At 48.1% G+C, this 22,032-nt stretch overlaps 2 protein-coding genes across 2 annotated transcripts in view; both read left to right on the top strand.

Moving 5' to 3' along the window:
• The window catches only part of LOC135826665 (uncharacterized), a 46,189-nt gene that overhangs the window by 13,492 nt on the left and 10,665 nt on the right, over positions 1–22,032 (top strand). The window contains exons 4-5 of the mRNA XM_065339265.1: positions 6,688–7,053; positions 20,197–20,289. Of these exons, the coding sequence (XP_065195337.1) occupies positions 6,688–7,053; positions 20,197–20,289 (459 nt within the window). The remainder of the gene's footprint in view (positions 1–6,687; positions 7,054–20,196; positions 20,290–22,032) is intronic.
• On the top strand, positions 5,261–6,546 carry LOC135826158 (putative uncharacterized protein DDB_G0271982; the record flags this gene model as incomplete). The annotated part of the gene is made up of 3 exons (XM_065338795.1): positions 5,261–5,368; positions 5,705–5,764; positions 6,523–6,546. Coding segments are annotated over 3 exons (192 nt in total), but the record flags the coding sequence as incomplete, so codon positions are not given.

Below are 22,032 nucleotides of genomic sequence, written 5' to 3'. Positions count from 1 at the left end.
AAATGAGTAGTTATTATTATTATTATTATTATTATTATTATTATTATTATTATTATTATTTATTGCGTTGATTACTGCCGCGTTCAAATCGGTGGATCCATTAGGTCCACCCACAGGTGCAACTACGCTATTTTTAGCCATGCAAGCAGTATCAGTAGGTTCCTCGTCACGTCTAGTTTCTTATCTTTAGACTTAGAGAAGTACAGGAACAATAACTGTAATCAAGAGTAGATAAACAAGAGTGTGCAACTCCAGCTATGGGGTCTGCGACGGCAGAACTTCACATCACGTGATGAACCCGTGCACTCTAGTGCATGATAGATACTGGGTTGTACGCAGCCCAGCTTTGGGTACAACTCTCTTGTGGTCACTTTGCACTGTTTGCCAGCATAACCTTTGAACCATGTCACGTGATGTGAAGTTCTGCCGTCGCAGCACAGCATAGAGGTTGTGCAGGCAGTTGCACACTCTTGTTTATCTACTCTTGCTGTAATGCATGATATTAGTAAACACTTTTGTGAGATCCGTGCGCGTGCAGTGTGTGTGTGTGTGTTTTTTTTTCTCCATCGGTCATCTTTTATCTTTTTCTCTCTTTTTTCTTTTTTTTCTGCGCAAGGACGCAGCATTCTTTTTTCATGGAGGGGTGGTATGTTAGGCCCACAAGTAATTGCAATATATTAATTCATATAATTCATTAGTGGTGAAAAGAAGAAAGACAAAATGTTACGAGTTATGACTAACTGTCCACCAACGTAACCAGATATTATACAGTCAGCGAGTGCCTTGGAGAAGTGTTGGACCTACAGTCCGTTCATAAAAAGATGGGTCCTGGCTCTGGCGAGCTCCCGTATTTGGCGATTTTTCGTGATTTCATCGTACACAGTGCAGTGCTGCGAACTTTGAAAGTTGAAAAAGGGTCCAAAAAGGGTGCCTGAACTGGGGTTCGAACCGCAGAATGCACTGTTGCAGGCGGGGTCAAACGGCCTGGATTTTGATGGTTTTTCCCAATTCAGTGCTTTTGGGGCAAAACCTGGCCGAAATCCTATTCTTGCTATGGCTTGCTTTTTGGACAAAAAAACTTCAGAAACATAATTGGAAGAGGATTCCATATGGGATTGCAGAAAAAAATTCTAAAAAAACTCAACGTTTGACCCATTTATGGCCAAAAGCTAGAAGTTCATTTTTTTCTGAATGGACTGTAGGTGTCAGGTCGCCGAATGTCTCAGTACTCCTTATCAGTTTTGTGCCATTGTGTCGCACTCGCTAACTGTATAAGATCTGGTTACGTTGGTGGACAGTTAGTCATAACTCGTAACATTTTTGTCTTTCTTCTTTTCACAATTATTTAATTGGCTCGCCATCCGAGTTACAATTCATTAGTTCATGCATTATTCATTTGGCCTGGGTAGCTACTTGAGCGTCCATGTTTGCCATAGCTACCCAGGCCCTTTATATTGCGTTGCTCTCTCTTCAATAATCTCCCTCTTCAATAATCACCATGTAGTCGTTTCGTCCGTCCTGGTCTTAGTCATCCCGTCTCTAACGAGGGAGCTTGGAAGCTCAGGGCCCTACGCTATTCTTTTTTGCTTTGCTCATCGTACATATTATTAGAACTGATGGAAATGTTTTTTTCGTTGATTGGCCACATCATTAGACATGGTTAGCATTTTACTGTTCACGCTATATTCGGCGGTAGGCCGGCACCGTTTTTGTGTGTGTGTAGACATGGAATTTTACAGTTCACGCGCTAGATCCAACGGTACTCGTACCCCAAACCCGAAATACCGTCGGTTTGGTACCGTTTCGACGATAGAAAGCTCTTTTTAGCGGGAGAACGAAACGGTAAGATTCTAACTAGGGTTACCTCACACGTCTATCGTTGCGTCAGGAGTCAGGACTCAGAAGCCGAACTGCTAACCGTATCTCGAAAACACATCAAAAACAGTAGACTCGCTCTCTACACGCCGACGGTCGAAATAGCGTGAACGGTAAAATGCTAACCATGTCTTTGCAAAACGTTTCGATCAGTTTGAATATGAGTTACGCAAAAGTATTTGTAGAATTAATTGCGGATTGTTATTTTTCTCTAATTTCATCCGCTTTTGGTTTGCTCCTTTTTCTTTTATCTCCTTATACTGTAAATCAACAAATTTTGGCCGATGAGAAACTTTGGCCGATCTCGAAACAACACTTTTCGCCGTCATTAAACTTTGGCCGATTGGAGTTAAAAAAATCGATCGTTTTTGCTCTCACGTGCATCCATTGCTCAATCATGCATCATTTGCCTCTATCACAAACTTTGGCCTGCGATTTACTGTGGCCGGTTGGTACTCAGCGAAAATCGTTTCCTGGAACCGGCGCTGACTCTGCCGATCACGGGCGTTCTGGACTCGACGGGATGTCTGCCCTGACGTTTCCTGGGACCGGCGCTGACTCTGCCGATCACGGGCGTTCTGGAGTCGACGGGATGTCTGTCCTGACGTTTCCTGTGACCGGCGCTGACTCTGCCGATCATTGGCGTTCTGGAGTCGACGGGATCTCTCTTCCGACGTTTCCTGTGACCGGCGTGAATCGCCCGTTCACGCTTATTCTGGAGACGACGGGATCTCTCTTCCAAAGTATGTTTTTGCTGACGCATCCTATCACCTATTTGGCGTCTATTCTAATTTCATTTCCTCCTCGTCTCCCTATTTCTTTCCAAATCTCCCTCTACATCAGGGAGTCGTATACATAACACGACGAATATTGTGGCCAGCTGTTTGTGGCCAGCTGTGTTTGATGGTACGGTACGGGACAGATACTGGAGCCAGCAAATACGGGACAGATACGGGACAGATACGGGATAGCTCCAGGCGTGACACAAACACACAAACAAACAAACACCAAACGAGAGAGCTTGGAAGCTCAGGGCCCTACGCTATGCTTTTTTGCCTTGATGACCTAGACAAAAAAAGGATAGGGATGTTACAAATTCTTTAAAAAAATCCTTTTTTTTTAAGACATAACCTGGGATTCGAACCCGCACTATCGCGCGCCCTGCATGCATCCCTCGATACACTTCGCATACATACTAATTCTTCCAAGTTGCTTCACGTTATGATCTTGCATTTGAAAGCCCTATTTGAATATGCATTGTTGCCAGCCGTCTTTGATGGTACGGTACGGGATAGGTACGGGACAGGTACGATCGAGGGTAATACGACACCGTCTACCGCCTTGACGGCAAAAAAGCATAGGGATGTTATAAATTTTTCAATTCTCCTATTTTTTTTAAGGCATATCCTGGGATTCGAACCCGCACTGTCGCCCTACATGCATTCCCCCATACACTTCGCATTCATACCCATTCTTCCAAGTTGCTTCACGTTATTATCTTGCGTTTGAAAGCCCTACGGCCAGCTGTATGTGGCCAGCTGTGTTTGATGGTTCGGTACGGTACGGGACAGATACGGGATAACGCCAGGCGTGACACAACACACACAAACAAACACACAAATACCAAATTAAAGCTGTGTGGACCCTTGCTAGCGCCAGACGTTACTGAAGTAACGTCTTCTGCATAGCGACGGGAATTAAAGCTGTGTGGACCCTGGCTAGCGCCAGACGTTACTGAAGTAACGTCTACTGCATAGCTACGGAATAAATGTCGTTCCACCAACATACCTGTTCCCGTTGTCAGTTGGCCTTGTTCGGACTCAACAACTGTATAAGATCAGGAAACGTTGGTGGAGAATTAGTCATTACTCGTAACATTTTCTCCTGCTCCTATTATTGTTCTTCACATTACATTGCCATCATAGTTATTTATTTGTCCATCACCACTTTCTCTAGATTTTGTTTGTGACATCTCAATTAAACCTTCGTGAAATGATGCTTCAGTTGCTTCAGGAAGCACGACAGCACAGAGTATCAAATAAGCCGCCTGCTGCACGAACTTGCTGCGGACCTTGAGGTCCAGAAGTCAGTCCACGTCTGCTTCTTTGACCTCTCCAAGGCCTTCGACCGCGTGTTGCACTGTGGCCTCTTGCACAAGTTTGAACACCATGGCGTAAGGGGTGCAGCACTCCGCTGGTTTGAGAGCTACCTCCTGGGCTGGAGGCAGCAGGTCCGAATCGGAAGCACAGCCTCCGACTGGCTTGACATCCCTGCAGGAGTCCCTCAGGGTACTCGGCCCGGTGCTATTCCTCGTATACACGATGGACCTACCAGGAGCTTGCAACTCCCAAACCACACGAAGCAGCCTCTTCACCGACGACACCGCCTTAATCGCTAGCGACCACTCAGCAGCGGCAGCAGAGCGAGCGCTCCAGTCCAGTGTGACTAAAGCCGCTACGTGGCTCGACACCTGGCACCTAACCGTCAACGAAATGAAGACGGTCGTGATGACACTGTGCGGAGCCTTCCCCATGACAATAACGTTGAGAGGCGAAACACTGAACAAAGTCCAGAGCCAGCGACACCTGGGTATGAACATTCAGGCCGACCTGAAGTGGAATGTCCACATCCAGCACATTGAAAGCAAAGTTGCGCGCACTCTCCACCTCTTGAGACGGATTCGTGGACGTCTTTCACCCACCGCCCTGTCAGCACTGTACACCACGTATATACGCCCCGTTATCGAATATGGTTCTCTGGCTATGTCAGCTATGAATGCTCAGCAACAAGATGCCCTCGAACGTCTCCAACGGCGGTCAGCAAAACTTTGCCGCCGCCTCTCCCTCTTCAGTCCGTTCATTACTCCACCACGTCACTTGGCCAACCCTCTTATCCCGCCGGAAGCTCAAGCAGCTACTCTTTGCACACACCATCGCTGTCAAACGATCCCCGCCACACATCCAGCTTGCGACCTCAGGCTACATCACCGAGCCACCAAGCCAAGAATTGAGGCGTCATCGAGTCTTCGCTTTCCCCACCACCCACTTCACTCGCCTTCAACGTTCACCCTTGTACTCCGCATGCACTCAGTACAACCACCTGCCACCACACTGTTACTTCCTCCGAGAAATAAATGAATTCAAAAGAAAAGTTTATTTATTTATTTTTTTACTAGAGCCACGTAAACCCGTCATGTGTGAGCCATGAATAAGGGGAGTGGTGGCGTGGTCTGGGATGCTCTGCCGACCTTGGGTCTCGGCTTCATCACAACCAGGCGCACCAATAGCAGAGAGAGAAAGAGAGGGAGAGAGAGGGAGACAGAGAGAGAGAGAGAGATAGATAGATAGATAGATAGATAGATAGATAGGTAGATAGAGAGAGAGAGAGAGAGAGAGAGAGAGAGAGAGAGAGAGAGAGAGAGAGAGAGAGAGAGAGAGAGAGAGAGAGAGAGAGAGAGAGAGAGAGAGAGAGAGAGAGAGAGAGAGAGAGAGAGAGAGAGAGAGAGAGAGAGAGAGAGAGAGAGAGAGAGAGAGAGAGAGAGAGGAAAGAGACAGGAAAGAGAGAGGAAAGAGAGAGGAAAGAGAGAGGAAAGAGAGAGGAAAGAGAGAGGAAAGAGAGAGGAAAGAGAGAGGAAAGAGAGAGGGGAAAGAGAGAGGGGAAAGAGAGAGGGGAAAGAGAGAGGGGAAAGAGAGAGGGGAAAGAGAGAGGGGAAAGAGAGAGGGGAAAGAGAGAGGGGAAAGAGAGAGGGGAGAGAGAGGGGAGAGAGAGAGGAGAGAGAGAGGAGAGAGAGAGGAGAGAGAGAGAGAGGAGAGAGAGAGAGAGGAGAGAGAGAGAGGAGAGAGAGAGAGAGAGAGAGAGAGAGAGAGAGAGAGAGAGAGAGAGAGAGAGAGAGAGAGAGAGAGAGAGAGAGAGAGTGAGAGAGAGAGAGAGAGAGAGAGAGAGAGAGAGAGAGAGAGAGAGAGAGAGAGAGAGAGAGAGAGAGAGAGAGAGAGAGAGAGCAAGCGGGGAGGGTTGGGGCAAGAGAGGGGGAGAGAACTAAATAAAGTATAATTATATAATGCGTAAGGGGTGCACATTCAGATCCAGAGAAAAGAGTAAGCAGAGAACGAGGGCGTATGGCAATATGCAGCAGTGTGTGGGCAGATGTTCATACATCTTACAAAGTGTCAGTGGCCCAGTGCCATTGCTGGGCACGGAGGTGCCAGAAGACGGACACTTTGAAACTTTGCAGCCGTTTCCGGTCAGGTGGCTGGCTGAGGACGGCGGGTGGCAGGGCAATCCATACAGGGACAGCACAGGCGGGGAAAGCAAGTTACCCCGATCATAGTATCATCAATTTGCACATGCTCCAACCCCCACTGTAGCCCAGCCTAGGTATATCGTTTTAATCTAGCTCTATCGCCTACCTGCCTTCGCAATGGATATACTTCCTTCTTCGACCTTACGCAAATGAAGCACCCAAACCACGGCTGCCACTAGCCACTGTTTCTCCCGGTTTATTGCACCCACTCTGATTGATAACACGTAGTACTGTCTCTCTCTTTCTTATTGGCTACGGCCATCGTGAGAATAAAGATAATAATAATTCTGTTTATTGCCATCCTAGAAGTAGAACTGTTTTTTATGTTATTTTTCTAATTTTTGTAGTTTGGTGGTCGCAAGCCTCCTTAAAAGTCTGTCTGTATGTGTATGTACGAGTGTGTGTATGTGTGTGCATGTACGTGTGTACACATGTGTGTGCGTGTGTGTGTGTGTGTGTGTGTGTGTGTGTGTGTGTGTGGTTGTCTTGTCACTCCTTGCTTATCTCTGCAGGTTTTGCTGAAGCAGAGCTGCCATTCAGGGTGTTCATTCGACGAGAGTTCAACATGATGGCTTTGGACTTTCCCTACCTGTCGAATGGACACTGCGTGAAAGACAACGTTTTTGAACATTGTTCTGTTGGAAATGCAAGTCACTCTGTTAAGCTTAGCAACCCATCCAAGGGAAACCTTCCCTTGGTCAGGAACCGCTGTGCACGATATGTTGAACAGGCTGAAGTGAAAATGATGTGGCACAATGGCCTCTGTACCAGTGCTGAGAACTGTCGCTTGAATTGTGATGCAGAGTTTTCACAGCATTATAAGCACTTTACGAACTTAGCCAAGCCTGTGGTTTTCAAAGAGGATTCAACTTTGAAGCGTAAGTTCTGGTATTGAACACTGCTTTTTTTCCTTTTTCGTGCCCTACATTCTGTTAGAAGAAAGGCGTTCGAGCTGACAAGCTCGTTCCCGTAACTCTGCAAAACACCGAGCATCGTTTTCACATCAATTTTCTTTATACCTTAGTGACGCACCTAAGGGGCCATGCGCTTATGAGTGAGTTTTACGTCATTTGATATAGTTATTATTCTGCGGGCCGTTTTATCTCACACATAGGCGCATGCGCTTGAGTTGCTAGTATACCGGCGCCATGTACAATTATGGAAATAGTGCGATACCGCGCTGCTACAGTAAAGCCGCCAGTATACGCCCATTCTCCGGGTACACGCCCAGTCAGGGGATGCACACAACTTTTGTTTCAAAATAACGCCCATGCCCATGTATACGCCCAGGTATGCCGGCAACACCAGTACATGCACAGGTACTGATACCCAATACTTCCTCCTATCCCTATTCCAAGTATACGCCCGGTTCCAAAATAACGCCCGTGCCCTTGTATAGGCCCAGGAAATCGAGGCTGTTATTCTAGACGCCCCGGGCCTATACACGGGCTTTTACGGTATTTAACTATGTGAACATGGTGTTTTGTGGTGTCTGTGTGTCGCGGATGGAATTCCATTTAGGTTCACTTATAAGCCCATGTGCTTATTTGTGAGGGTGCGCTTATGCCCGGGTGTAGGCACATCCGCTTAAATGCGCGTCACTACGGTATATTGATTTTTTATATAATTAGTTTTACTTCCTCCATTAACAAAAACTTCGCGATGGATTTTTGAGTGACTCGTTTGCGCACAAACTGCCGGGAAATGAGTCGCGATCACTTTCTCGGCCTTCTCTCACATGCCATGAAAGAGGTACGATGCAAGGAAAGCGACCTTTCACAACAAGCCGAGCGGAATCGATGGTTGCGTTGTGGCAACATAGGTGATGACAGTCATGGTGAGCGAAACTGAAATACCACTTTTCCGAGGGAATAATGGGCTGCTTGGCCTCTCTACTACTCTAACACTGAGTTAGAGAGTGATAGAGAGCGATGGAATGGAGCAGCCAGCCTACACAATGAGTGAGTGAACAAGGAGCTGCTCCGATCGCCCGGCGCAATGAAATAATTCTGAATTCAAGTTCTTGGTCAACCTGCGCAAAGCCCAGATTCGAATGTTGATGACCATGCATACTTTCAGAAGTCAGCAGTCCGACGCGAGTCTCGTGGCTCAAGAAAGTCGACTGGACTTGCTAGCCGCTGCCGTTCAGTGCTGGTAGGAGTATCAATCAGAGAAATGGAATCAGTTTGGCTGTGCCTTTACTCCTCCTTTCGCGGAGTTCTGGAGAGCGAAGATGAAACCAGGGAGTCGTAAAATATTTTTTACGACTCCCAGGTGAAAGCGAGTAATGGCCAGCGCGATGGATCACGCAGCTTGAATGCCAACTAACTTACTTACAACGACGGCGGCGGCATCAAGTTCAGCGGAGTGTGGTCAAAGAAGCCGAGGCAAGGCTGAAACGAGCTGAACAACGACTTGAGAGAGATGACGAATCGCGTGCAGCGGATGACGACAGCGACGCAGGGTCAACAATGAGTCGAGCGAAAGCGACACAAACTGAACTCTCTGCTCATAATGCCAACAGTTTCGCCTGTAAAGATGCTGCACATAGGCTGAACTATCTTCGTTCAGTGATTTGCAGTCGGCACAAACTGCTCTTGACCTGTTCTAAGCGTTTTCATATCCATCAAAATCCATCGCGAAGTTTTTGTTAACGGAGGAAGTAATACGAATAAGAAATGCGGAGACAAGCATTTCATTGGCTAGAGGTGGACATTTTTCGTGGCTCGTGTCAGACTTAGTTAGCCTAAGTATACTGCATCCATTGGAGCACCACCACACTCCTGTATCAGGGCACGGATGCAGCTCCTTAAAACCCTTTAGGGCCCACGATTATTTCGTGGAATGCACTGCATACGCGAGCCCAGTTACTTATCTGATCGTAACGTTGGTGTCCTTTGGCCGATTTTGCTCACCTTGGGTTTTCTGGAAAGCTCTTGGCAAGAGGGATACAGTGATAGCCAGCTATCCATCATTAAATCCACAGAACCAGCGCCGCAGAGTGATCCGGCGCTCCAAAGCCAGCATTATCACTCCCCCTCACGTGACCGCGGACTCCTGCATATACACTCACACAATAACCACACAACTGTTTGGGGATAGCGCGCTTATTGTATTATGCCAAACTTGACACGCTGAGTCCAGCTTGACTCAGCTGAGTCCCTAACTGCAATTTACTGCTCTAACATGAAGCCGTGCCTGGAAGAAGGGAAAGAGCGAAAAAAGAAAAAAAATTCTGGCCTTCTGCAAGCAATAGCAAGTAATGAGTGACGGCTGTGTAAAGTCGCACAACCATGCAGTCGACCGGATGATGGTGAGTGTCCGGCACACATCTTGCTCTGCTGCTCCACCTGCGCATACCTGATACGGTGGTGCGCTTACGGGCGGGCTGCCTGGGCCCCAGATGCCTCCTTGATGCGCCACGGAGTGCCGTCGAAGCACCCGTATCACTTCGGTGATCCAAATGCGAATGCAGCCTTGCCGGTCGCCCGCCGGCCTGCCGCCTACGCGACCAGCCTGAGACTGGCCCTGCCGCATTTGGCGCTTCTAAACGCTGCGATCCGGTAGACAGCTCACTGGGCTGCCAAATACGTGACTGGCTTGAGGACAGTTCCATACTGGGCAGGGCGCCCAGCTCAGGTCGCACGCCGTAGCTGCGTGAGCTGGGCGCGGTGAGGGTTGGTGATAACTACAGTTTCCTCCTTCCTCCTCCGGAAACTTCCATTTGCGAGCGTCCAACTCAAATTCTCTGCCATTTCAAAAAAAGGATCGCAGATCGCTCAGATTTGTTTTATATGAGAGGTGAGAAACATGCCTTAAACAGTGGCTGGTGAGTAGATCACACCAACCGAAATAGTGGTCAAGTACCGACAGTAACATTCGCTATATCCATGTTTCACTCGTGCCAGACCATGAGTTCCGAATTAAATGTGGCTCGCAGCAAGGCTGGAAAATCCTTCCGCAACCGAGCAGTACTTGAACCTGGTACCCTTCTGTTTCTCAATCCTTTTCATAAATCATTCCGCTATGACTGCCTACAGGCATTGACTGTAACTTCATATGAACCTTGATCAGCAAAACACAACCCTTGGCTTATGGCGAGAAGAGGAGAAAATCCTGTTTTTGTTGAATCGTGGGGAATGATCTTTTTCGAAGCAGGAAGGAGAACATAGCCTTGCAGATAGCGGAATGGTCTTGCGTGATGCCAACACAGCTCAACATATCCCCTCTGATTTTAGAGTAATAGGTGTCCCTGGTCCCTTCCGAAAAGCTCTTTCTGCCATTGATATACTTACTTTGTGAATATCCTCGTTAAACTTTTATTATCAGCCATAAATTCCAACCTTCTCATCTATCAATCATTTGTGCATGAATGTCTATAAAATCAACCATGTTGTGGAATTATCCACCACCAGACCAGCGCAAGGATATACGTTGGACTCATAATTATTAATTTCAATTCCAAAATGCACAAGAAGTTTACAGAAGAAAAAAGCACGACCTCGACCAGGCCAGAAGCAAGAAGAACTGAACACAAGATATTGAAAACCCTTCTCCTCAACAAGCTGCATCATGTACAACGGAAAACAACTGGCTGCACCAGCGCGTGCATCAGCGCATGCACCAGCACTGCACCAACGTGTGCACCAGCGAAATCAATATCGAAAGTACGTATCAATCTAATTACGTACAACATGCGCAAGAGGGTTACTCTACTTCACCTCTCCCCCTGGTGGTATGCCAAAGAAAATACCACCACAAATACTAAATAGCGCCACAAAGCAAAACTAACGGAAGCGCTGAGGGGGTGCAAGCGAACCACGCTGACGGAGGCCATAACTGATACGGAGCAGGATCATCGGCAGGGGCTCGAAGCGGCACATAATTAGGACCACGGGAATCAAACCGAGACCCAGCATCAGGGACAGCACCCGCAGCTGGCACATCAATAACAGCAGGCACGTCAACAACAGCATCTGCAGCAGGCACATCAGCAACAGCATCTGCAGCAGGCACATCAGCAACAAGCAACGAACTGAACAGAGAGAGAACAACACAGCGAGCAAGACAACAAGGACGACACACAGTCGGTGATGCCAGACTCGTCCACTGTCCTCTGGCGAGCCACGGCCGCACGCTCCGTCGCGGTTCCTGCCGTCTCAGGCTCCAGTCCACAGTTCTAGTCCACCACCTTCTCTGCCTCCTCTCCGCGTCGTCTTCCCCTCCCACCAGCTCCTCACCTCCTCCGCTCCCACGCTCTGTTTACTTCAAAGTAACAGTTACTTCGTTAAGACGAACCCCCCACTCGTCCAGTCGGGTCAGGCATTGGTGAATATTCCCGGGTTTCGGCACCACGTTGTTGTGGAATTATCCACCACCAGACCAGCGCAAGGATATAAGTTGGACTATAATTATTAATTTCAATTCCAAAATGCACAAGAAGTTTACAGAAGAAAAAAGCACGACCTCGACCAGGCCAGAAGCAAGAAGAACTGAACACAAGATATTGAAAACCCTTCTCCTCAACAAGCTGCATCACGTACAACGGAAAACAACTGGCTGCACCAGCGCGTGCATCAGCGCGTGCACCAGCACTGCACCAACGTGTGCACCAGCGAAATCAATATCGAAAGTACGTATCAATCATTACATTACGTACAACATGCGCAAGAGGGTTACTCTACTTCAACCACGTATTCCTGGCTCCATGAAATTATTGTCTTTCTATTTCTGACTCCATGAAATTGTCTTCATATAATGTTTTCCTTTTCTTTTTTGGTCCTTTCTGTCTTATATCATTATCATTTTGTTTTCCCTTGCATATCATCCCTTCATCATTCTGTGAGAACCTGGCCTATGAGAAGGCATCTCTGCCTGTTCATTTGGTGAAGTAAAATAAACAACAACAACATCAAGTGGTTCTTTCGCAGTAGTAAGTTTCCTGGAGCTCACTCAAAACTCAGATTCTCTTCATAAAGCCCCGTGGCACAGATGACACACAGCCTGAGGTGTTCTGCCATGCTGACAAACTTGCTGTCACACCTTCGGCTAAGTATCTCAGGGTAATACTCGATGAGGAGCTGTCCTGGAAGCCCCACATTGCACATCTGAGCCGCAATACTGCTAGGACCATTGGCCTGCTCTGGAGGTATGGTCAAGGACTCAGTTTGCGCGCAAGACGCAAGACGCACTTGGTTCCTTAGCATGGTCCTCTCTCAGCTATGCTATGGTTCGAATAGCTTTGTTCCTGGGCTTTCTGCCCAGTTGCTTGGACGTCTGGAGAAGAGTTTCAAAGCCGGCATTCGTGCAACCTTGCAACAGCGCTTTCTCACCCCCACCGTACCGCTTCTGGCACTTCTTAGTATTGTCAGCCTGGCACACACATACACTCAGAAAGTTCTAATTTTTGTACACCGCTGTATCAATGGATATTGTAGCCCACTCCTACAGCAACTCTTTACAATGACTGTTCCAAACACCGTGCTAAACGATCAGCGCATCACTAGGGGGCCAAGTCTCCAACTTACTCCAAGTCTCTTTCCTTCGCGGGCCTGCTGGTCGCTCGAGTATGATGTCTCACGGCAGTATTGCATGGAACGCCCTCTCGGCTGATGTAAGATCGATAACTGCTGCCGATCAATTCAAGAGAGCCCTATCTGATATTGACCTACTTAACTTGTAAACTCTATGCCAACAGTCAAACACCTCTCGCTGTACTTCATGTTCCCTGGACTGCTACAAATTGTGCCCATCCAACAAAGTCTGCCAATGTTCACACATATCTTTTCATGAAATGCTTCCACTGCATATTATTTGTTATCACAATTAAAATAATTCACACAAATTGAGTGTCAGCATACACACAATGTCATAACAAACATTTCTATAATAGTAATTAGACCGCTTGCATGTATTTATCTCTATACATTTCCTCATATAATTTCAAACTCGGATGTTGAGCCTTAAATAAATGTAGAAAGGAAAAGGACATAAGGATACGAGTCCCCTCTTTGGTCTTTCCATAACCTTGAACCTTCCAAGTTGGAAGGCTGTTGGTTAGCGCTACGGAGATGTGTTGAAGCTAGGTGTCAGGACGTCGAATGTCTCAGTACTCTAAACAGTTGTGTGCCTAGTTATTGCACTTTCTGACTGTATATAGTATCCAGTTACAGTGATGGAGAGTTACTCTTAACTCGTATCCTTATGTCCTTTTCCTTTCATATAATTTCCTTCATCTTTCTGTGAGAACCGGACCTATGGGCGGGTAAGAAGGCAATCATGTCTGTGCAATTGGTGAAGTAAAAATAAGAGTCTACAACAACAACAACAACGCACGACCTAAGATGGTCAGCCCACCTTGACTTTGTGCTGAAGAAAGCCGTAAAATCTCTTAATATTCTCTTTAGGCTCAAATCAACTCTACACACTAAATCACTCTCTCTCTCATTTACAAAACATATATCCTGCCTATAATTGAATATGCATGCATTGCTGTCACCCCGCTCTCAATCGCAGCCCTTGACCGTCTTGAGCGAATCCAGCGCAAGGCGGCCAGAATCTGCCTCCGTCTCCCCCTCTACACTCCTCTGAATCATTCAACACTGCTCCATCGGCTCAAATGGCCGACAATGTTCTCTCGCCGCAAAGTGAAGCTCACCCTTCTTGCTCACTCCATAAAATACCAATATGCCCCACAACACATATGCTTGCTCAACACCCCCGCTCAAGTTACGGCCCAGTACAGCCTTCGACACGCACGCACTTGGCACCTCCCACCCTCCAGAACCGATCGCTGTAAAGACTGCCCACTGTACAAGTCCCTAGAATACTACAATGCCCTCCCTGCTAGCATTCGTGACATCTTCTCCCGACCTGCTTTCAAACAAGAAACCTGCTCACTGCTGATTAACTCAATCTGCTCCTGCAGCGCTCACCCGCTCCCATACTTGTAAAGTTCAAAGTGATGTAAATCACTTTCCAACTGTTTAACCCACAGTCTCACCTTCTCATAAATCTATCTCTTATTGGCGATGGTGCCATCGTGAGAATAAAGAATTCAAACAACAACCAATCTTATACAAACTGATGCGCGGCCTCCAGTCCTCACAATGACCTACTCTGCCAGACATGCTCTCCCAGGGCCAGACTCTCTCAACCCCCGCTGAAAAAGCAACCGCCCTGAACGCTTTCTTCATCTCGCAGAGCCAACCGTCAGTCACAGGGTGCCACGAAGAACTCCCCTCCATTCATTCCCCCACACGCAATATACCTGGCCTCACTACACTTGAAAAAACAGCCCAAGAGGTCTCAAAGTTACTGTCTAACCTGGACCCGTCAAAGAGGCCGGGCTGTGATGGCATACCGACCCGCCTACTGAAAGAGGCAGCCAGTTCACTTGCGCCGTCTATAGCAACCCTTTTTAACATCTCCTTCGAACGTTGCACTATCCCGCAAGAGTGGAGGGGCGCAACAGTCACCCCCATCCACACGAAGGGCAGCAAAACCGAGCCCTCCAACTATCGACCGATATCGCTACTCAGCGTGACGTCGAAAGTACAAGAGAGGATAGTTGCTGACCGCATCTCGAAGCACATCCAACCTCACTTCCCCAACGGCCAATCAGGCTTTCGGCCAAACGATGGCACCACACAGCAGCTATCTCGGCTAATTAATCCATCAGATCACCGAGAAAAGAGACGCCGGTCAAACAATAATTGCTTGCTTCTTCGACCTATCTAAGGCGTTTGACCGGGTGTGGCACCAAGGACTGCTTGCAAAATTGGCCCACCTCGGACTCGATGGCAAATGCCTCCAGTGGCTTGCCTCTTATTTCACCAACAGACGACAACGTGTGCAAGTGGAGAGCAGCAAATCAACCTGGCTGAACATTCCAGCGGGGTCCCCCAAGGCTCTGTCTTGGGGCCGCTTTTGTTCACGGCCTACACAGTCGATCTGCCAACCGCCTGCATAAATGCCAACACTGAGTGCAGCCAGTTTGCCGACGACACTGCCATCATTGCCGCTCACGAGAAATTTCTAGCCACAGAAGAGCACCTCCAGTCAGCTGTGACAACCGCGACACAGTGGCTGAAGGATTGGCATCTCCTGGTCAACGAAAGTAAGACCACTGTCATCCACTTTCACCACACCAACCGGCCACCTCCCAGACCACCATCAATCAAACTCAACGATACCAACCTCACTGTGGCCTCAAGGCATCACCACCTTGGCCTCCTCATACAGCAGAATCTATGCTGGAACTCGCATGTTGACTACATCATCACTGAAGCGACCAGGAAGATGTTCCTTCTCCTGCGACTACGCAATTCCCTAAACACTTCTGCTCTCTCCTCCATCTATCTAACCTACATCCGCCCTATTCTTGAGTATGCTTGCACTGTCCTCTCACCCCTCCCCGCAACCCTGAACGACCGACTTGAGCGCATCCAACGGCGCGCCGCTCGCCTCTGTTTGCATCTCCCCCTCTTTGAACACAGAACCCACTCCGTGCTGCTGCACCGACTCAAATGGCCATCACTCAGCAGCCGCCGTACCCTCTCCCATATCCTTCTTGCACATAGCCTGCATCATAGATATGCACCACCACACCTTCTTGCAATTCACCTACCCCGAATACAACCCATTCGCACGCTCAGGTTCCCCCGTACCTTTGAGCTACCCACAACACGTACAAACCGGCTAAGGGACTCCCCCATCTATGCTTCTCTTGATCTCTTTTTAATAGCATTCCACTCAGCCTCCGGCATATCAACCCCAGACGAGATTTCAAAGCAAACATCCTACCATTGTCATCTCTTCTGTATGTACTTGCTCACATTGCTCAGCACATCTATAGCTCCATTGCGCCCAGCCTATGTGATAAACTCCCTATTGCCACCGCTACTGCCTCAGCAAGCAGCTAAACTTTGATCTCTCTGTATCTGATCCCCGTGCCTGTAATTATTTTTCTCTTATTGGCCACAGGCCATCGTGAGAATAAAAGATTTCAACAACAACAGCAGCAGCAACACTCATAAGGCCAAGCAAGGAGTACTAAAAGCCCCTGAGGACCAGGCGTAGCAGCTGGTGTTTTGGACGGCTCTGGAAAATCTGTAACACCCTGGCAAAAAGACTAGCCTACGGAAGTTGACGAAGAGCAGAGGTGTTTAAACGGACTACGTAGGATGGTGATTTTTCACATGCTGCTACTGTTGGAACGACATTCAATGCAGGGACAATCACCGATCGTCTAGGTTTATGTTCAATCGCTTGCAGTCTTCGATGCGAACAGGAAGAGTTTCACAAATTATTCTCACATTGTTCTGGACGTGGACATAGAGATCAAGAGGAGCAGAGTGACAATGGTGCTGCTCACAAAATTGCTTTGCCGTGCACATTATTATTATTTGGCCCGCAATCTGCTAAAACCACCCTTCGGTGCTGTGTAATTTTTCGGAGAAAATGATGAAAACGTCAGTACGTCTCGATTTTCTCATCATCGCAGGTGACAGTCATGGCGGAAGGAGAACGAAGGCGCTTGTTCGCACAAATTGTTGTCGGATTCTCGGCAGCGGGGTCGTCAGCACTGCCAAATGACGATAGATCTTTCTTCGTGTGGTCAGATCAAGATTCTGACGACCAGAGCATTGACGAATCGACCGACGCCTCTCCGCTCGTGACCCTGCCGATCGCGCTTGCGATCGATGCGGAGGAGAATTTGGACGAGGCGCCAGCGCTCCAGCCAGCACAAGCCCTAGCCGCCAGAGGACAGGGCCAACCTAAGAAATTCCGTGCCCAGGCACCGCCCAGCACTGTTGAAGAGGCACAGGCGCGAGTGGACAAGGGCTGCAGTTGTGCCGATGTCAACTGTTTCAAGAACGTGTCACGGGATACTCTACTCACTGCACGCAACACAGCGCTCGCAACGACGAACCAGGAGCTGTACTGTTACGTCGCTGGAAAGCTCGATGTGTTGAGACGACGCGGTGCAGTTGCTTCTCACTATGGAAGCATCGCACAACGGATGCAGCGCGGAGAAAGGTCCGGTCCACTTATCGCTATGAAGTGGATGGTGACGAAGTGTGCCAGACTGTTTTCATGTACGCACATTATGTAAAGGAGTGGAAGCTAAAACAAGGCGGGATGTCTATGAGTATGACTCTACTATGAGTATGAGCATGCTGTCGCTCCCCCTCAGCACGCACATGAGGGTACTTTGCCCTGCCTGGAATGCCTTGCCTGCAACTATGGTGACATCAGTGGACTTCCCCAGCCTGCTGCCAGGCCCAGAGGCCCGCTCCAATTACTTACCTGCCAGTGCCATGTGCTACTACCAAGAAGCATGTGCATACTGAATATATCAAGGCTGGAGGAACAGCAGCATACACAACATTCCTGAAAATATGGAGCAGCAAATGCAGTGATGTGATAATAATCAAAAGAAGATGTGTGCAGTGTATGTTCCGATCTGCAGTCTCAGATCGTAAGGGCAAGAACAGCAGAAACTCGCTTAATTAAGCACACTGACGCACTCAAAGCTCATATTGATGAAGCTAACGCGGCCCGTGACCTTTATAAAAAGTCACTACTGCCTGGCATCTGATCATCTGCCAGTGACGCTCGAGACGGCTGGAATCTCACGGCAACGTGCAAAGTACTTGCACCAACAGATTCGTCAGCACTGCCACGCAGAGAGCAGAGATATCACCTGCCCAGCACCAGACCAAGCAGAGCCAATGTCCTAATTATTTGTTCGGAACATACATAGTAGAATACTGGATAACTGTGCAAAATAGTTTTTCTCTGTACATAGACAGGTGTATGACAGGTGTATGAAGCCTCCGATGCGAATTATAGTGTGAATATCAATTATTTTCGGCATTTTTATGCACCAAAAGCTTGCATAAGATGGGTCATATTTCAATGAATATATACAATTTGAGCCTAATACTTCACCATATGTTTGGGCAATGGCCAGGGACCAACTTCCCGCCAAAAACTCATTTTCGGCAAAATAGCACCAAAGGGTGGTTTTAGCAGATCCTTGGCCATTTCACCTTGTGAGCAACCGTGCATTCTGCTAGGACTCTGTAGGTCTGACGAAGAACTCCTGTTGCACGTGGAGGTGAGCCTGAACCAAAAAATGATAGCGTCTTGGCGCCAACGGTGACATTTAGAAATCTTATCATTCCTATCGCCTCACGACCAGCATTATTTCTCGCAGAAGCCCAGCCCTCTTTTTATTTTTACAAGAAACCACGAACCTCGAGAACAGCATACTGCATGATAGAGGTGGTTGCAGGTGCAACTGTGGGGCCTCTCTCTCTGTTTGCCGTTTGTGAGCCGCTAGTTGAATGTAGAAATGTGGCAGTGATCTCGCGCATAGGAGCAGTGTAGGACATTGCCACCAGCTCAACATCTCCGCATTATGCAACCTAATTTCCACGGCACGCCTTTAGGTTTGTGGCGGAATTTGCCATTGCATATCTGTCGTCAATTTAATTGGACGAACTGTTGCTCTCCTCGCCACTCCACACAACAACAAAAGACTCGTGCAAATTGGGAGAGAGCGTTTTCTCTAACTTGATTTCACAAGGCGACTGGAGAACTGCGCTCCAACAAAACGGACAAGAGAATATATTATGGGGACGTGGAGAAAAGAGGGGAAAAAGCGGGGTGAGGGATACGAAAGAGGTGCCTGTGCAAAGTACAACAAGGCCTGAACAGGACGGGAGACAAAGACGAACGACGGGGAAATACGACGGACACAAGACGGCAACCAGACAAATACAACGAAGACAAGACGAGAAAATGTGTATGCAACGGGGACGAGATGAGAAATAATGCATACGAAGGGGACAGAAGACGGTGCAGCGGCATGTACAAAGCATTCCAAGACAGCGCAGCGGCGTGTACTACGGGTCAGCAGCATGTACGACACAGAGTCACATACGCAGCCACGTGAACGACAAAAGAGACACAAGCGCAGCCACATGTACGACAAAGAGCTACAAGCGCCACCACATGTACAACACTATCCCCAACCGAAAAAAAGACATCCACTCCTGTGGATGTAAGTGTATATATAGAAAAACAAAAGAAGACAGACCGGAGAAGAAGACAGAAAGACCGGGGAAATGAAATGTGAAACAACATAAATAGGCGACAATAAAAACACAAAAGAAGTGGGGTCACGACTGTTGAACGCATGACGAGTAGGCCAGGAGGGTTAACACCAGTCGGGAGCCCCGCAACGGAGCAACCGGGAGAGAGCACTCCGACCCCGTCATGGCGAAATAGACGGTAGTCGGGGCCGCGGTGGCGCGAAAACTAGAACGAGAAAGAAAAGTATGCAACGGGGACGAGATGAGAACTAATGCATACGGAGGGGACAGAAGACGGTGCAGCAGCATGTACAAAGCATTCCAAGACAGCGCAGCGGCGTGTACTACGGGTCAGCAGCATGTACGACACAGAGACACATACGCAGCCACGTGTACGACAAAAGAGACGCAAGCGCAGCCACATGTACGACAAAGAGCTACAAGCGCGACCACATGTACAACATATCGTAGGCTCAGGCTTCCAATGACTGTAATAGTGGAATGTTGAAAGGGAAGGTCACAGCCAATCAAGCTACTCATATTGATCATTGTCCACAGTGACAGGGATTGAAAAACGTCTGTGTGTGCGTGACTGTTGGTGATCACTTTGATGTTCTGCATGTGTGCGTGTGTTCGTTTGCATGGTTGTGCATGTGTGCGTGTGTTCGTTTGCATGGTTGTGCATGTGTGCGTGTGTTCGTTTGCATGGTTGTGCATGTGTGCGTGTGTTCGTTTGCATGGTTGTGCATGTGTGCGTGTGTTCGTTTGCATGGTTGTGCATGTGTGCGTGTGTTCGTTTGCATGGTTGTGCATGTGTGCGTGTGTTCGTTTGCATTGTGCTGCATGTGTGCGTGCGTTCGTTTGCATGGTTGTGCATGTGTGCATGCATTTTTCGTTGTTTGTTTCCCTGCTGAACAGTATGGTGCTACAAAGGTCAGGAATTGTACTTAGAAAGGTGTGGGTATAACCCTTTTTTCAAGAGTGTGACACTCAAGTGTTTTCGCCATAATTGTAAGTACAGTTGGTCAACTTTACATAGGCAAATTTACGTAGTGCATGACTTCTCTGATAATGATTGGCTGATGGTCATGATATACATCACATTTTATGCATTTTCAAGACTCAATAGAGGATTTTCAGGGACTATTTATGGAAGGAGTACTAGTAGCAGATCTTCTGGTACTGCAGCTATGGCAGTACAGAATCGTCCCGTTTCCTGGGGAATGCAGAATTTTCCTCAAATAGTGCCTCTATCTCTCTATCTCTCTCTCTATATATATCTCTCTCTCTCTGTCTCTCTCTCTGTCTCTCTCTGTCTCTCTCTGTCTTTCTCTCTCTCTCTCTGTCTCTCTCTGTCTCTCTCTCTGTCTCTCTCTGTCTCTCTCTCTGTGTCTCTCTCTCTGTCTCCCTCTCTCTGTCTCTCTCTCTCTCTGTCTCTCTCTCTCTGTCTCTCTGTTTCTCTTTCTGTGTCTCTGTCTCTCTCTCTCTCTCTCTCTCTCTCTCTCTCTCTCTCTCTCTCTCTCTCTCTCTCTCTCTCTCTCTCTCTCTCTCTCTCTCTCTCTCTCTCTCTCTCTCTCTCTCTCTCTCTCTCTCTCTCTCTCTCTCTCTCTCTCTCTCTCTCTCTCTCTCTCTCTCTCTCTCTCTCTCTCTCTCTCTCTCTCTCTCTCTCTCTCTCTCTCTCTCTCTCTCTCTCTCTCTCCTCTCTCTCTCTGTCTCTCTCTGTCTCTCTCTCTCTCTCTCTCTCTCTCTCTCTCTCTCCCTCTCTCTCTCTCTCTCTCTCTCTCTCTCTCTCTCTCTCTCTCTCTCTCTCTCTCTCTCTCTCTCTCTCTCTCTCTCCCCCTCTCTTCTCTCTCTCTCTCTCTCTCTCCTTCTGTCTCTAACTCTCTCTCCTCTCCTATGATTGTAAATCTGCCCCTTCCAAGTGTCCCAAACAGCTTTTGCTGATGACTTAGGCCTCTATAGCAAATCTAGTGCAGGTTGTCAAAAACTCATTGCGGTCACGAGGACTTTCTCTTGTGGACCCAATGTATGCAGGCGGCGCCGCACAAATGCAAAAGCAGTGCAGCAAAGCTTGTAGATGGCCGGTACAAACCTTACGATCCCTGCCTGACGATGTCAGGGAGGAAGATCGCTTTCATTGACACCGAAGACACCAAAGAGTTCAAGTTCCTGGGGCGAAGGCTGCATGCTGATTGCTCTGAGCAGACCCAGCGGGGAAGACATCCCGTCAACTCACTGTATCTCTCATGCAAAAAGTAGATGGCTCTTGGCTTCAAGACCACCACAAGCTATGGCTTTACCACCATCCTGTAGTGCCCAGGCTTTCTTGGTCTTTCCAGGTTCTTGAACTCACACAAGGTTTTGTACGTGAACTGCACTTTATGTGTTTACCATTTCTGAAGAAATGGTCAGGCCTACCTCGATGCGCAAACTCTGCCATTCTTTTTATTGGCAGTCGCAAACGCTTTGGCTTACGCCTCCACTGCCTTCCTACGGTGTGGAAAAAGTGCCAGTCCATCAAATGGCACATTCTTCGATCGAGTGGGGACGCGCGCATGAGGGCGCTGTACACTCTGCGTCGGAGTAAGGATGCGAAGCTGACAAAGCGATATGCGGCGACAATAGAGCTGGAGTGTGCAGAGGCATCAGTAGGTTCAGGGACTCTCCGTCCACCGTCATCTTCAAGTCATCGTGCAGGGTTGGGTGCTCGTGCTCCGAAGCAGCATTCCAAACCCCCGAGGAAGGATTTCCTTC

Source organism: Sycon ciliatum, chromosome 10 (assembly GCF_964019385.1).
Source record: "Sycon ciliatum chromosome 10, ocSycCili1.1, whole genome shotgun sequence".
NCBI lineage: Eukaryota > Metazoa > Porifera > Calcarea > Leucosolenida > Sycettidae > Sycon > Sycon ciliatum.
Note: the sequence above shows the minus strand (reverse complement) of the source record. Positions and strands in the feature narration are given on the sequence as shown.